Source organism: Carettochelys insculpta, chromosome 7 (assembly GCF_033958435.1).
Source record: "Carettochelys insculpta isolate YL-2023 chromosome 7, ASM3395843v1, whole genome shotgun sequence".
NCBI lineage: Eukaryota > Metazoa > Chordata > Testudines > Carettochelyidae > Carettochelys > Carettochelys insculpta.
Window position 1 is genome coordinate 57,960,340 of NC_134143.1, and position 17,575 is coordinate 57,977,914.

Below are 17,575 nucleotides of genomic sequence, written 5' to 3' on the forward strand. Positions count from 1 at the left end.
GATTACCTATGGCCAAGAGGAGTGATCTCTTAAGCACTTCAAACATTTAATGTGCTGGTTGATGGCATATTTTTCCTCAAGTTGCCCAAAACTCAAGTGCATCTCTGGACCCATTTTTCTACCTATACCTAATTTTGTAATAGAAAAAAGTATATGCAAGCACTACCTACCTACAAATAACCAGCTGCAAGTCTCAACAATAAAACTGAGAATGATTTCTGATACCTGTAGCGCCAGTCTCTTCTCCTGAAAACATTAAGGACATGCTTCCCAATCCCAAAATTATTTTGGTTGTTTAAGTATTTGGGGAACTTGGGATCTTCTGGAGGCTGGTCGTATGCACATCACCTTCATAACTTGACAAGTTCTAGGTTATTTTTATTCAAACATACTGACTTTCATAGGTTTTTTTTGTTTAAGACATTTAGCACTTCAAAATTCACAAAATCATACATGCCTGCTGTTCCATGACCACTCTTGCAATAGCAGCTTGAACTACATTGGTCCGATCGAGACAGTCCATACAGTTAACACGAAAAATTCCTTCTTGTTTACAAATCACACCAGCTTGATCAACCCTTTCCAAAGTGGTAAAATAAGTAAAATAAATAAATAAATAAATAAATAAAATAAATAAATGTTAAATCTAAAAGAATAAGTCATTCCATGCAAACAAATGTTCTGTGTTCAATTAGAAAACACGTTTCTACTAGACAATTATGGAACATTCATTCCAGTTTCATCCAACATCTCAGCGACACTCCTTTAGAACTTAGCAAAGTTTTTCAGACAAAAATAGATTTGCTAAAAAATTCTCTTTTGGGTCTCCTGGAAGCTACTTGCAAATTTCTCAAATAGATTCAAACAAAAATCTGGGTGGCCATAGGAACACTGACAACATGCATATTCATAAAATAGAGGCATTGATGGTGTCCACCTGAACTTTTAAGCCCAGTGGTTAGGGCACCTCTCTGGGATGTTGAAGACCCAGACCAAGGTTCTCCCCTCTGCCTCATGTGCAAGAAGAAACTTGAGCATGCATCTCCCACATTACAGGACTGTGCCCTGATCACCAGACTATAGTCACTTTTTCCTCCCTAGCCCAACAGATTATTCAATTTTACAAGCAAGACAGGGACTCATCCAAAAATATCCCATAGCTTAATGACTAGGGCACTCCCCTGAAGCATAGGAGACCCATGTTAAAATTTCTGCTCCACATCAGGCAGAGAGCGGTGAATGAAACCCCAGACCCCCACAAGTTAGTTGCCCCCCACAACTACCCAGATATCAAAGCAGATACCAGCACAATTTTATCACCTCTATCCACTCTGCACATGTAACCTCTTCCTTTAAATATGGAAGGGTAAATTTAATTCAATCCAAAAATGAAAAAAAAATCAAATTGTTTGATTCACTGACACTCCCAGGAATTTTCAGGTTTCCATTTGAGACAACTTTTTTTCAATGTTTCAAAGTGACTAGCAAACCCAAGTCAACCCAGCCCACCCCAACGCCACATGAACCCCCTTCTTAGAACACCTATCTCCTCCCTCCATTCATGTTAGCCCATGTTATTCCATCCTTATCCTGAATATGCAAGACAGCCCATTTATACCTTAAATTCAGTACTCCAGTACATGCACACAAATTTAATTCTCAGTTTCCATATAAAAACTATTCCAGATTTAGAGAAATTCTTAACACCTGTGTCAATCACTCAAAAAACATCCTAAATGTTGCAGAAAACATTTCCCAAATGCCAGTGTTCCCTGTAAGCTGAACACTTGGGCAGCCACCCAGTTGATTAGCAGAGCACCCACAGTGGGCAGCATGTGTTTCTATTGGTGGTACTCATCCACACACACTTTGATGCACAAATTTTTTTCTGCCCACAGATGGAAATAATTAGAGTGAACGCTGCCAGACACCAGTGATAATCCTGACATAAAACTTCAGCTAATTACACACCAATACAAAACAATGTACTGAACTACATACAGTGTAATTCATGAAAGCCACAACAACCACAAATCAAAATGCACAAACATATAGCCAATATACCTGGCTGGATGCCAAAGGTTTTCACTGGCTGTTCAGGATAAAGTTGAATCTCTATGGGTGGGGGAAATTCATATTTCATTTCATAAACATTTAATATCTTTTTTTTTTTTTGAAATTAGTAATATCAAACCTCAGAGAGGGAACAATATTACTGGGAGTTCTTTTAGTTACTGAAAAGGTAGAACAAAGTAAAATACTTGAGAGCTGAATTCGAGATGCTGGATTTATTAACTAGGAACTAATGTTCAAGACCAGGTAAGACCAGAGAGAAAAGATAAACACTGGAAAAATTTAAGGCCAGAACAATCCATCTAAACAAACATTAATTGTTTTTCCCCCCTACTATTCCATTTAAATATATTTCTATAAACATTTTGTAACAGCCTGAGCATTCAAATACCTACCAACACCACTTCACATCCAAAATGATATCATAAATGGCATCAGTTAATGTTTGAACATTTTCAAACTTCATCCCTCTGCTAAAATAAAGTTAAAAATAAATCAAGTTTCAACTAGAGAAGTGACAAATACAGACAAATATATATCTACACACATTGCTAGCTAAATTTGAAAAAAAATATTCAGAGCAGTTCTCAGGCAATGTACAAATCTTATGAAAATCTTTTCAATCATGTAAAAGTACACTCAAATAGCTACAACATAGCCATGCCTATCTCCCCTTCAGCCTCTGAAGAATTGTCTGGATTACTTTGGATAGATTCACCTATAAATGACAGAGGATTTGAGGTGGCAGTTATAATATGGCACCAAAGCATAAACCAAAAGTAAAACAAGAGTAACAAATGGTAAAGATCTACGTTTGTGTTATCTTTCAGTGTAAGTGTTCTCAACAAGCCTGACAGATATCATATGTAGGGATCCTTTTACCCATCGCCAGGATGCAGCCATCTCAGTACTGGAATGTAACAGGCAACCATAACAAGCTCTAACCCTCCTGCATGCCCAGGCCCGCTGATGGGTGCATACTGTGAGTGTTAAAGAGGGCAAATGCTCCAGGCTTCAGCTATTCAAAAGAGCAAAACTCAAAAAGATGGAAGACATTTGTTGTTTAGGACCCTTAATTTCAGATTCTAGTTTTTGAAAATCTTGGTCCAAACTTGTAGACTGTGCCCAGTTATGGAGATTAGCTATATACTATTGCCTTCACATTTCTCCCCCACTTATGTTTATTTTATCCCCTTACTAACCCCACCCATTTTACAGGAGCCATAAATCTCTGTGCAAGTCCATGCATTTCACACACTATTAGAAATGTTGAGGGGAAGGGAAACCATTCTCTCTCATTCTAGCAAATACTGTAAGATGAAACGTTTTAGAAATCCCTCTTACCAGTGCTCATGGAAGTCAAAGGAAACATAAGTGAGGTTTGAATTGTTGTATAGTAGCACTTGTTTAAGGTAAGCATCTCCAATAATCTTCTCTCGTCCAGTCTGATCCACCAAATTAATAATAACCTGTTCAAAAATTAAATATTTAATAATTTGTCTTAGTGAAGATACTTACAGAATTACACTCTCTGGAAGGCAATTTACAAAACAAATTACAAAAATGTGAAGCATTGAAAAGTGAGAATTATAAACAGACTGTAAAACAAGGCAGCAGAAAATGTAGCACTTTAAAGACTGAGAAAATGATTTATTCGGTGATCAGCTTTCGTTGGACAGACCCCACTTGATCTGAAGTGGGTCTGTCCCACAAAAGCTCATCACCGAATAAATCATTTTGTTAGCCTTTGAAGTGCTACATTTCTGCTGCTTTGTTTTGTTGGAGTATGGACTGACACAATTACCTCTCTGTGATTAGCTTATGTAACGTAACAGTTTCTTCAGACATTTTTTCCTCATATTTATTTTTGAACTCAAGTTGACCAAGATCACTGCTGTAGTTATTCTCATCTCAAACTAATGTTAATTTGAAAATCCCAATTAAAAAAAGAGTTACTAAAAGAGTGGTCTCAATTACTACTTTTTGAAATTGCTGTTTAATTCATGAAAAAAAAAAAAAAAATCAAGTGCAACACAGAAAGGTCTAATTTTTATTGTCCTTTAAGTATTCAGATTGTTTTAGAAAGTACTTTGAACAATTCACAACTGTTAAAATTTAATAACAAATACACTAAATAAAATGCAAGCCTAGAAACATACCTGTTTCTTGTAAATTTTCAGTTGTTCTTCAAAGTGTGCACAGAAATAGGGTACAGTTTCCTTTTCACCTACAAAGTAGGACATTGAAGAATTAATAATTTCCTTTCACTTGATAGTTAATTAAGGCATTAACTCATTCAAGTGAGCCTTACGTACCTTGTATTAAGAAAAACCTACAAATAAATGCACCTAGAATAATAAATTTTATAGGACCATATTAATGTATTATACCTTCTGAGGTCCAGCACTGACAAGGTAGAGATCCAATTAATTGATATGCCACATTACTACAGTGCTACTTTCTTATCACAGTGCAGAGGTGAGCACCTTAAACTAAAATACTCTTTGTAAATTAGAAAAGAAAAGCATGAAAGACCTTCAACCTCTCTATGCCAGCTCCACACATCAGATGAACCCCCTTCACTTCAGAAGTATCTTAAAATGTTTAAAATTACCTTGTAAAAGAATGTAGAGCTGGTTTAAGTGTAAACATTAAAATAGGATAGTACATAGCCGGCTAAAGAATTAAACGTTCATGAACAGGAAGGGCAGGAGCAGCCCAAAAACCTGTTGAAGGAGGTTTGTTTCCCTCTCGCTTGGGACTTGACATGACAAGACTGGCTTGGTAAGCTAATACCCTTAGCTTTGGGAAGTCCCAAGGCAGCAAAAGGGCCACCATGAGTCTCTCAGGCACACAAGAAATGGCCAGGAAGCACAAAACCCAAAAGGGAGCCAACAAGGGACTTGACATAATATATTTGATATTAAAACTGATCCTGACAGCTACTTTAACCCACCTATAAATCTATCAAATTAAATTGATTGAATTGCTCTTCAAAATTTCCTACCAGTTTTCTTATGAATTCAGAAGCACTGATCCCCATGGTATTGAACTGCACAGCCCCACAAAGAAATGCCAAACACAAAGATTATGTCTACACTAGCCCCTTCTTTTCTAAAGGGGCACAGTAATGAGCGATGTTGGAAGATGCTAATGAGGCACTGCTTCATGAACATGTAGACAGGGTCCTTTCTACACAGGCAGCTCGCAATTCGAAAGCAGCACTTTTGAATTGCTGCAGCCACCATTATGCTAATGAGGCACTGCATATTCATGGCAGCACCTCATTAGCTTCTTCCAACCTTGCTCATTACCTTGCCCCTTTCGAAAAGAATGGGCTAGTGTAGATATAGCCAAAGTCTTTAGAATTTCAAACTGTTGTGGTTTTAGGTTTTATTTTCCTATGTCCTTACAGGTCACAGTTTTTTCTCACTTTAAATACAAATTCATTTACATGTCACTTCTAGGATCCGGCAGTAAATCCCTTCTCAGCTACTTCACGGTTTCTGGCAAACTCTTTACAAGACATCTGAATGTTAGTGCTTGAAAAAAGTATTTGAACCTGACGGGCTGATTCTGGCAAAAATACTAGTTACCTTCACCACTCTACTAACACAGCCAAAAGCTAAGCACTACCATAAAGATATACCTTTACTTTTTATTTTAGGGTAGCCTTCAGGATGTGTCTATGTTTGCTTGCAGTTCAGATTCTGGGGCCGCAAAGAGTCTTGCCTGAACACAACTATGATTATGTGAACTAAGAAACTTTTAATTTGTACCCACAGCATTCATATGGGGGAGTTACAGTGCAACACTTTGGTTTGCACTGCTGTTCACATCCCTCAAGACAAACTATAAGGCACAGATCCTCAAAGTCAAATTCAGGAACATGCCATGCAAACATGCAGAAAATGCCCCCTTGGAAAAAAAAATCCCTCTGAAGAGTTTACAGTCTAACATTACCGGTTATGCCTAATTCAGTAACAAACTGAAAGTGCAGATCATTCAAAATAGTCCATAGTTATCAGATAGGAGATGGTAAATATGCACATACAAAACCAATAGTGCTTACTTACTTACTTGTGTACATTAAATTGACTTTAGTCCTGTCTATTTTTTGATCCTCGGACAGTACAGGTTTAAACTTCTCTAGTCCAGCACTCTCTCATCTAGCAATATCCATAACCTGGCCTGACAGTAGTTATCATGGGCATGGCCAAGTTTTCTATGGTCCCATAAAGTTTGTTTACAGCCACCAGTCCTGGCTGAGTGCTCTGTGCCAAACAAAACATTCTGAGGCCCTGAGTCAAGCGGCGGTGCTAAGCCAGCAAGTTCCCAGCTTGGAAGGCGGCCAAACTGGTCCCCAAAATTCAGGCTCCCCACTGCCCCGAGATGCAGGTGTGGAGTGAGTGCTGCCTGCAGGGGTACAGGGCCGACGCCAGCCTGGTGCCACTGCCACCTGTCAACATGGTGCTGCTGTAGCCAGACAGAATTCCCCCTGCTCTACTCCATCTTGCCCCTCTTAGGTGCTTCAGAGCACAAAGGAAACGGCCCAGTCTTGGAATGCCTGAGAGCACAGATGTGCTAATCTCAAGCACAGTCTTTGATGCCTCAGAGCACAGATGGACTGTCTCATCATGACCCTGAATGGACCGAAACCAGACAACAAAAGAAACGGGCTAGCAGACGACCAGGGCCTCAGGCTGCCCTTGGTTAGTACTGGCGATTGATATGCCTACACGTCATCCCAGGAGAGGAATCTCATGCCCATAAGAAAAGAATGCCTAAATTATCTCCACCTCGTAGGTGTGAATTAAGTCTCTGAAACTCCCCTGTGAGAATCAGCATCATGAGACCATCTAACACAATTAGCATCTTTAAGATAAGAGTGTACGTGACCCAACGGGTATAAAGAAGGGTCCGGCAGTCCCCTCGAATTGAGCTCCAATTACCTATACCTGCCAGTCAGGAAGGTCTTTGCCTCCCAAGGTCCCAGGGGATGCCCTCCTCATACTCTTTTTCCCCAAGGGATTAAATGACAGACACTGGCCACGCCAAAGTCAGGTAATGCAGGGGTGAGAATAAGACCTGCTATATGTTTTGCTTTTGTGCACATTTAATAATAGATCTATGAATTAAAGTACTTTGCTATATGCTAGCTGCTTGTAACTAAAGAAGTGAAACTATAAACCTTGTAACCATAAGGGTTAAGCTTTTCCTTATCAAATAAATAGTAACTGTTTAAGTTTTAGCCTGACTCCTCCTGTTACTGTGCTAAACAGAACACAAACAAAGAACTCCAGCCAGTTTTTGGCTGTATTAGCATGGTCACTGGTGAGGTGTACTGAGAGCTGAGCGCTAAGTCATGCCACCCCCCACAGGGCAGACTCTTGGGGCACCCGTCAGCCTCCCTGGCCGCCCGCTGTGAAAGGACTTTGTGTCCTAGCAGCCAAAGACTCGGGTGATAATCCTTGGGGCATCTGTCAGCCACCCCTGGCTACCCACTGCAAAGGGACTGTCTGTCCTAGCAGTTAAAGACTTGGATGAAGTGAGGGCACACGTGGTATCTCACCAGACCATCGGCTAACAGCAGCCCAGGGTCACCACCTCTAGGCTCTACAGCAGTGCCAAATTCCGTGCCCAGAAGTGTAACAAGGGCAATGCAGCTCAGCTCCCAGGGTCCTTCCTTCAAGGCATCCCCTGAGCATCCCTCCCCCTTTGGAGCACCCCTTCAGTCCCCCACATGCCCTATCGGGATCCTCCCCCCATATCCCTCCGGAGTACCCATCCCCTTCCAGGGCACCCCAAGTAGCTCAGCATGCCCTTCCTGAGCAACCCATCCCCCTCCTGAGCTGCTTCCCTCTTACCCATGCATGCCTTCCTGTGGTCCTCCTACAGGTTAGGGGAGCTCCAGATAATTGCAGGGCTGAGAAGTAGGGTCCAATGTAAAAAGTTTGTTCACCCCTGCTGTAAGCAGTGGAAGTGTCAGTAACACTGCTAGACAATATTAACTTCCTGTAATTCTGCAAACTCTCATTCTGCACTAGTCAGGTATTGAGGATGCTGGACTAGAGGGGTCCAACCTGTACTGCCAAACACTTGTATGGAGTATTTTTCACTTTGGGATAATGAGCATTTAGTCCTGGCACAATTCTGTAAGCAAGTATATCTGTTGCAATATAGAAAGACTCAGGCAATTTTTTTTGACTAATAGATTCCTTACTAAGCTTAATACAGAACTGAGTAATAATTCAGCTAAACTACAACACAAAACTGCATTTTGCACACCCCTCAGAAGCAGTGCAAAAGCTTGAGGGAGTCAAGGGTAATGAGGAGCTGAAGGAGAGGGAAATAATTGGCTGACTGGAGATACACCTCTCCTAGAACTGGAAGGGACCTCAGGAGGTCATCTAGTCCAGTCCCCTGCCTTCTTAGCAGCACCAAGCACCATCCCTGACCTTTATTTGCCCCAATCCCTAAATGGTCTCCTCAGGATTTAGTATCCTAAAGCTCAAACCACTGAGCTATCCCTCCCTATAATTAGAGATACACATCTCCTAGAGCTGGAAGGGACCTCTGGTGGTCATTTAGTTCAGTCCCTTGCCCTCTTGACAGGACCAAGCACCATACCTGACATATATTTGCCCCCACACCTAAATAGCCTCTTCAAGAATTGAGCTGGCAACTTTGGGTTTAGCAGGCCAATACTCAAGTCACTGAGCTATCTCTCCCTTATAAAGATTCCACTTCTCCTGGAAAATGCAGGTGTTGATCCCACTACCTCTCACATGCTAAAGCAAGCACATTACCATTTGAACTAATTCCCCTGTACCTAAGCGACCTCAGGAGGTCATCTTGTCCACTCCCCTGCTCTCTGAGCAGGGCCAAGCACCCTCCCGCACATCTATTTGTTGCAATCCCTAAATAGCCGCCTCAAGGGTTGAACTCACAACCTGGGGTTTAGCAGGCCAACACACAAACCACTGAGCTATCCCTTCCCCTGCTTAAAAGGTGTCTCAGCGGGTGGTTAGGAGCAGGAAAAACATGGAGCATGGCTCTTTTACTTGAGCATTTGTTGATGAGGGAGAAGTACAGGGTGGGATTTTTGGAGTGCTTCCACCATGCAGACTCAGCCAGTCACACTGTCCTGTCCCTGTGCCCCTCCACCCCTACTCAGATACCCGCTCCTCCCATGCTCAAGTGGCTTTGCACCCCCTCCCACAGCCCATGTGTCTGTGCCCCCACTCAATCAACACCTTCCCTTCTGTCGCCCTGCACCTCCACTGCCATTTATCCCCTGCCCCAGACGGTGCTTCTACACTAGTCCTTATGAACTCAGCTGTGACCCCTTCTCCAACACCAGCAGTCTCATATGCCCCATGCTGTCTGTCTCCCTCTTATCCCATCTCCTGCCAGGCTCAGTGAAGAAGGCACAGACAGTCTCTTTCTCCTTCCTAGGATAACTGAGGCTGGCCAGGACGAGATGTCCTGTTCTCATGCAAGTATGCCTTGATGGGCAAAAATGTAGAACTGCTGCAACTTTCCAGCAGACGTTATTTTCTACAGAGGAAAATAAAACATATGAGGCACATGAATTATACAGTAGCGCAGCATCCTTCCAGGAGCAACAATGGGATTTAAAGCACTGGCAAGTCTCAAACTTTAGAATTTCATTCTAGAAAACAAGTCAAAAGTCTGGGTGATAGTCTAAACGTGATACCCATGACCAGCCCCGATTCTCTCCAACTCAGACTTCTTGTATTATATGTGCCATCCTAGTGGCAGAGAGAGATCAATTAGCAGACTTTAATTTGATGTAACAGGACCTTCTGGGTTCCATCTAAATTTAGAAGAAAATCTTTAAAAAAAGCACATCCTGGAACTCACTATAGTACAGTAAACCCTTGAAATGTGCTTAACTTGCAGTTGTACAACTCAAAATCCTGGTTCCCCTGGCCTTGGCTCAACCTCTCCCCGAACCTGCTCACCACACAAACAGCTCCAGCTCACATCTGGCTCCAGATCACTACCCCTCACACTTAGCTCCAACTCAACATCCCCAGACCCAGTTCAAGCACCCTCCGAACTCACCCGCTCCCCACCCCCGCACTCCCAGCTCTAACTGAATCCCCCCCATGCTGCTCTGACTTAAACGCCTTCCCCCCCACACATGGGTCTGGCTCAACCCCCATGTGTGGCCCCAGTTCAGACCTCCCGCAGCCCAGCTCACTACCTTCATGAATGGCTCTAGCTCAAACCCCCTCAACCACCCCAGTTCAGCCTCCCCCCACCCCCACCACCCATGGGGCTCCAGCTGAACTCCGCACCCTGCCCTGCCCTCCTGCATTCCTAACCCACCCCAGGCTTAAACCCCCAATGCCCCTTCCCACAGCCCCAACCCACCAGCAGGCTTAACCCTCCCTAACAGCCCTCCACCCCCAGTACTCACCTACCAAAAGGAGGTCCAGGTGCTCCTGCTTCAGAACATGAATTTTGCATAAGTCAGGGGGTGACTTTTTCCCTGGCGGAATGCAAGTTATGCGAGGGCATGTGGGAACACAACCCTCATGTAAATTGAGGCACTACAGTACTGTGTTGTGAATTTTAATTCCTACCAGATTAAAATAAATTCTTACAGCAGGAGGAATCTTTTCAGTGAACTCTGTAGTGTCAGTTTCACATGGTGTCTAAAGCCTGCCTCATTTCCCATTTCCAAAGCAGAACACCAGGCTTTCCCCCTTCCCAACCTTGAAGGCCTGTCATGGAATAAGTGTGACTAGAGAATGAAAGAAGGGCAGAAGTGCATACAGTCGTGTGTTCGGACCTCACTTCTCCTCCTCTATTGGAAGAAATGGGGACTCCTTAACCAAGTTTTGAGTTCAACTCACGGACAGAGCAGTTATTTTAAATTGAACGAACTCACTGTCACTAGTAGGTGAACATCAGAGGTCAACAGAATAAATAGGTGTTCAAAGTCAGTCATTTTACTTACTCTTGTCTAGTCGTGGTCGTGGGTTGTATCTGTATCCAACCTGACTCCAGAACACCGGCACAGAGCCTCGTGTTTGAATAAAAGAGAGTGTATGATTATGGACATGAATCAATTGCTCTGTCTCCACATAATTTGCCACATTCCCATTTCTATCAACACCTCTTCGCTTATACCGCATTCCTAGAAGTCAAAAAGTGAGAGAGAAATCAGTTTATCAAGAAAGTGATGGATTTTTATAAAAAATTAATCCTAAATATGGATATGCTGCACACTGCCACAAGGCGTTTTCTGTGGTGAGGAAGTAAATTATGTGAAAAAACCATAAATCAAGCAGGCTACCCCAACTGACAACACGGCTGACTAGTTCCTCTTTTGGCTCCTCTCTAATGCTTTATTTTAAAATTTGGTAGAAGTGGAGCAAGGCTTCCATTTTACTTCTTGTTCTCTTCTCCAACTGTTCGCAACTGAGTTGTAGCCTATACATCTGCACTGCAGCAGAATCTTAGCTGTAGGAGCAGTTCTATCATTAGGACAGTATTTTCTGGACAAAGAGTGGTAATGTCACTTCAATAACTTTCATGCTTCCCCTCTCCTTCTATCCCTAAACACTGTTGCAGCACGTTAGTTTCACAGTAGCACAGGAATAAGAGTTAAATTCTGTTTTGTGAATGTGGTGCTGTACTAATGGAGTAGCTCTATCTGGAGTTAACTATATGAAAAAAACTTAAGGGGTGGGTTAGGAGTCTGAAGGCAATTTATAGACTGTGTGTGTGCGCGCGCGCACGAGAGAGAGAGAGAGAGAGAGAGAGAGATCGATCTAAGGTAATTTATCGGTTCCAAAAGTCACGTAGCCTTGACAAACTAGATTGAGTATGTTCATTTAGTAGAAAGCAAAACCTAAACATGAATACTAAACTGAAAGTCAAACTATAGATCTTTGACAGACAAATGCTCCAATTTGCAAAACAGTAATGAAAAAAGCCCCATGAGTAGCTTCAAGGTTCAGAATATGAGCAGAATGCTTCATTAGCAAATGAAAGCAATTAAATTTTTTATCTATCTATCTATCTAACACTGTACATTTCAAACATTTCTTGCTATTATACTTTATTCTTTCTTGCTTTTGGCATATGGATGTAAACCATTTTAAATTTTTCCAAACTATTGTACTTGGCAACCAGGTCAGAGGACAATGGCTAGAAAAACAATTATGTTCATATTAAATATGAAACTAAATTTATATAGAACATGGAAATGTTATTCCACAATATAAAAATAAGAATCAATCCCTGAAGCAGCACTGACCTTCTGAGCTGAAGAGCTAAACAACAAAGGATAGAGGAGTGGTATTGCTGGAAAGAGGTTAGGTAACTAGCATATCTAAACTGTTAATTATTTTCTTCAGAAAATAAGACCCCTAAAATAAGAACAGCAAGGTCTAGAAACAAAGCTCAAATATATTCTGTACAGATTATGTACCATGCAGCATTATTATTTTGGACTCTCTTTACCAGCTCTATGCCGACTTCGGCGTGAGACAAGAGCTACCAGAAATCGCGGGTGAATATCATCTACACAAATTGACTCCTGTGGTGGCGTCTCTGGACTACTTTTCTCTTCATCAGATGTGTCACTGTAATTAACTACAAGCTCTTCAATCTGTACAAATCCCTGGATGATAGGCATAATCCAAGAATCCACTTCTGCGTTCTGTAAAATTACAAAAAAAGTTACATCAATACCAGTTTTAACAGTCACTCTAAATTATCTGTCAAAGTTTTTGATGTTATTGCTACTTCGGGAAATGGGCTTGATGTTACTCTAACAGCCAGAGACATTTTTATTTCAAAACCTCAGGTCCAATCCCACCAAAATGTCAAGAATCCCCTGCCTCTTCCATTTTGTATAAACACTGCTCTCTAATAGCATGTGACGGAGCTTTTATTCAATCAGCACAGCCGGAAGTGGGGCGGGGAGGTGGAATAAGTGAGTTCCTTCGGTCTTATTTTTCACTAAGCAAACTAAAATTTTACTTAAAAGCTGCATCACGTTGCTCATTTTAATTAACTTACAAAGTTACATTCTTTAAGAGTGTTTTATAATGTTCAAATAATTTAAACTCTTCAAAAATAAGTCTTGATCTCTGACAATTAAGTCAAATTAAAATATAAGATGCAAGATTTTTGTCAAATGGAAGAAACCTGTAAATAATATCCCTCCAAACAAGCTGCAAAGAACTGCCTGTAATAATGTCAAATTAGAATATTCAGATTGGATTTTAAACAGCTGCAAGAAGATTAAATAGTTCAGATGATGCAGGAAAAGCTGAAGTACTCAATGCTTTTTTTGCCTCAGTCTTCACGGACAAAGTCAACTGCCCAATGACGGTCATAGATGATGCAGTATGGGAAGGTGGAGGGCAGCCATCTGTGGGGAAGGAACAAGTTCTGAGCTATCTAGAAAAACTAGATGTGCACAAGTCCATGGGTCTGGATTTAATGCACCCCAGGGTACTGAGGGAATTGGCAGAGGTCATTGCTGAACCTTTGGCCATTATCCTTGAGGACTCTTGGAGATCGGGGGAGATACCGGATGACTGGAAGAAGGCAAACGTAGTGCCCATCTTTAAAAAAGGAAAGAAGGACAATCCAGGGAACTATAGACCCGTCACCCTTACCTCAATCTCTGGGAAAATAATGGAGGGAATCCTCAAGGAATCCATTTTGAAGCACTTGGAAGAGGGGAAAGTGATCAAAAGTAGCCAACATGGATTCACCAGGGGCAAGTCCTGCCTCACCAATTTGATTAGCTTCTATGATGAGGTAACAAGCTCTGTGGACATGAGGAAGTCAGTGGATGTGATATAGCTTGACTTCAGCAAGGCTTTTGATACGGTCTCCCACAACATTCTTGTCCATAAGTTAAGGAAATATGGATTGGATCCTTGGACTATAAGATGGATAGAAAGCTGGCTTGATGGTCGGGCCTACCGGGTAGTGGTCAATGGCTCAATATCTGGATGGCGGTCTGTTTCAAGCAGAGTGCTGCAAGGGTTGGTCCTGGGGCCAGTGTTATTCAACATCTTTATTAATGACCTGGATGAGGGACTGAGTTGCACCCTGAGCAAGTGTGCAGATTACACAATACTAGGGGGAGAGGTAGATATGTTGGAGGGTAGAGAGAGAATCCAGAGGGACCTGGATAAATTGGAGGACTGGGCCAAAAGAAATCTGATGCAGTTCAATAAGGAGAAGTGTAGAGTCCTGCACCTGGGGGGGGGGAAGAATCCCAAACTTTGTTACAGGCTGGCGACCGACTGGCTCAGCAGCAGTACGATGGAAAGGGACCTAGGGGTTATGGTGGATGAAAGGCTGGATATGAGTAAACAGTGTGCCCTTGTAGCCAAGAAAGCTAAACGGCATACTGGGGTACATTAGGAGGAGCATTTCGAGCAGATCTAGAGAAGTAGTTATTCCTCTTTATTCGCCACCGGTGAGGCCACATCTGGAATATTGTGTCCAGTTTTGGGTCCCCCAGTATAAAAAGGATGTGGATTTACTAGAACAGGTTCAGGGAACGGCAGCAAAAATGATTAAGGGTCTGGAGCACAAGACCTATGAGGATAGGCAGAGGGATTTGGGCTTGTTTACTTTACAGAAGAGAAGACTTAGAGGTGATTTAATAGCAGCCTTCAACTTCCTGTACGGGAAGTCTAAAAAGGAGGGTGAGAAACTGTTCTCAGGGGTGTCAGATGGCAGAACAAGGAGTAATGGTCAGAAGTTGAAGAGGGAAAGGTGTAAGTTAGATATTAGGAAAAAATTCCTCACCAGGAGGGTGGTGAAGCATTGGAATGCGTTGCCTAGAGAGGTGGTGGATTCTCCATCCCTTCAGGTTTTCAAGCCCTGGCTGGACAAGGTCCTGGCTGGGATGACTTTAATAGGGGTTGATCCTGCTTGAAGCAGGGGGCTGGACTAGATGACCTCCTGAGGTCCCTTCCAGCCCTATGATTCTGGGATTCACGATAAAATGTCAGCTCAGTCTACTCAAGAATTTCCACACGGCTTTCAGAAAAGAACCACCTCTTAGCAATCTTTTCAGGAGGAAGAAAGCAGCTCTCTCATATTGTGGAATTCTCCCCTAGCTGCATTGTTATTCTACAGTGCTTTTTATGTCACTCATCAGAATCTGTTCAAGTCATTTTCAAAACAGTAAGTAAAGAAATCCTGCCAGGATCAGGTGCTCCATCACACCACAAGAATTACACATTCCAGTTATTTTTTTAAAACTAGTTTCTAAAAATGGAAGAAGTTCAACAGATCAAATGCATGGAGAACAATTAACATGGATAACCACTATGCCTACTTTGAAACACCTGACATATCTATGGAAAAAAATCGGGAATCACACATGAAGTAATTAGCCATAAAGAATAAAAGAATAACCAAAACTTTCAAATCTTCAGTGATGTATATTATGGCTTAGATTAGCGCCCCCTTCTTCGTTTATATTTAAAGTTATATCCTTAATGAACACACAAAACAAAAGAAAAGTTTAATAAGGTTAACAGACCTATACTATGCTTGATATTAGCTGAGATGCACACCCCTTAAGGAGGCACAGAGGAATGCTGGGGGGCAGGGGAGGGGACACATCACATGCCAGGCTCTGGATCAGCCCCCATTGCAGAGGAAGGCTGAGGGTAGAGCACCACCCAGCTCTGCCCTGTCCCAACCATCACTCTGCTGCAACCTGCAGCTCCACTCTGTCCCCTGCTTCACTTCCAGCCCAGTTCTGTCCTCATTCCCTATGTCCCCAGGCCAGGTCCATCTTCAGCCACAGTTCCTCCTCTCAGTCCTAGTTTAGTCCCAAGCTCTGCCTTCAGCCCAAGCTCCTCTGCCAAGCCAGAAGTGAAGTAATGGAGGGGGCATCACAAGAAAAGTTTGGGCACCGCTGCTCTAAAGGGAAGTCTCATACTTGAGAGTTACACTGTAAGTCATCAAGTTTCTTTTTCCCCTACAAACTGTTGTGAGAGTTTGCTCCAAGCTATCTGCTTTTTAGCTCAAAAACAGAAGTTGTCACACTTGCAAATAATGAAAATGTGACAAACTAGCTTTGTACATTTTACATCCTGTGGACAAAACTTACATACTAAGGCCCTGGTCTTGCAAGTTTCAATGAATGAGAAGACCCACACAGAAAGATGGCACATTTGACAGCCAAGTTTTAACACCACCAAAAGACAGAGGGAAAAGGTTAAAACTTTGTTTTGAAGTTTCTCATGAACCCAAACTGGTTCGTTTTAACTTTAAATCTTTGCAGTACAATATGCTCGGTTCATCTATGAGCTTGAAAATTTAGGGGACAGTCTTAACGAAGAATTTCTAATGCATATTTTTAATGTATTGAAAAGGTGAAGTGAATTTTTTGCTAATTTATCATTTTTCTATCAACCATACATACAGATCTATGCTAACAAAAATTCAGAATACTTTGATGTACAGTACCATTTTGTTACACTGAATAGTATTACTATTATTAGTTGCACAACTAGAACACAAAAAGGAGTCCTTGTTAGGCATCAGGTCACCACTGTGCTACGTATTTCACAGACATAACCAACCTTTGCAGCCAGACACTCAGGAAAAGGAGGTGTCCCTATGCCACCTGGAAATCCTCTTCGAGTCCCGTTAGGGAGGCTGCCAAAACTCTGGGGAGCCCAGCACATGAGCCATCAGGAAAACAAAGTTTCCACAGAAAGCTGCCTATCAATCTAACCTCCACAGAAAATTTCAGTTGCAACAAACCTGCATTTTCCTTGGACAATTATGTTGGAAAATTTCTCATCATTTCTTCTGAAAAGTGGTCAGCTTTACTTATCAGTGACAAATTTAAGATACACTTTTTAGAAATCAATTACTCACATCTGTATTGATGAGATCCTGAATCATGTGTTTGTTCCAAAAGAATCGGTCATCAACCTGTAATAGAATAAAAACAGTAGTATTTTCACCCAGGTTTTTTCCAGAACCTCTCAGTAGGTGCAGATGTGATTCCACACATGAATTCACTACCCAGTAACTACTTGGTTCAAAATGTTTTGGATTTTAAAACAAACAAGCCGTGAAGGGTTGGATAACCCATCTCAGACATATATTTGCTAGTTTTGTTTGTTTCCATTATGTAGAAGATTAATGTAGAACCAGTTGATGTTTTACACCAGCTGATGATCTGGCCATTAAATGTTTCAAAATCAACATGACTAGAATTTAGAACCAACACAGTATGTTGAAAATACAGAATTATCATATTCTGACATATAAATACTTACTTTCCTCCACAGTGGCAAATTAGTCTTTTCACATGAGCTTTGTCTCTGCACAGAGTTTGTTAGATCATAAGTCAGACTGTAGTAAAAAGAGTCTGAATCCATGAACATTTTGAAGAGCTCTTCTAATAACCTCCTCTCTAGTTTTTCCTTTTCTTTGCTTTCTTTGATCTGCAAAACAAAAA

The 17,575-nt window shown here is 41.8% G+C and overlaps 1 protein-coding gene across 2 annotated transcripts in view; it reads right to left on the reverse strand.

The window, feature by feature from the left end:
• Positions 1-17,575, reverse strand: part of INPP5F (inositol polyphosphate-5-phosphatase F) — a 90,446-nt gene that overhangs the window by 23,752 nt on the left and 49,119 nt on the right. For both annotated transcript variants that reach the window (XM_074999766.1, XM_074999768.1), the window contains 8 exons: positions 17,394-17,561; positions 16,987-17,043; positions 12,577-12,775; positions 11,066-11,245; positions 4,233-4,300; positions 3,418-3,542; positions 2,469-2,546; positions 458-578 (listed from right to left, as the gene is read on the reverse strand). In XM_074999766.1, the coding sequence (XP_074855867.1) occupies positions 458-578; positions 2,469-2,546; positions 3,418-3,542; positions 4,233-4,300; positions 11,066-11,245; positions 12,577-12,775; positions 16,987-17,043; positions 17,394-17,561 (996 nt within the window). The remainder of the gene's footprint in view (positions 1-457; positions 579-2,468; positions 2,547-3,417; positions 3,543-4,232; positions 4,301-11,065; positions 11,246-12,576; positions 12,776-16,986; positions 17,044-17,393; positions 17,562-17,575) is intronic.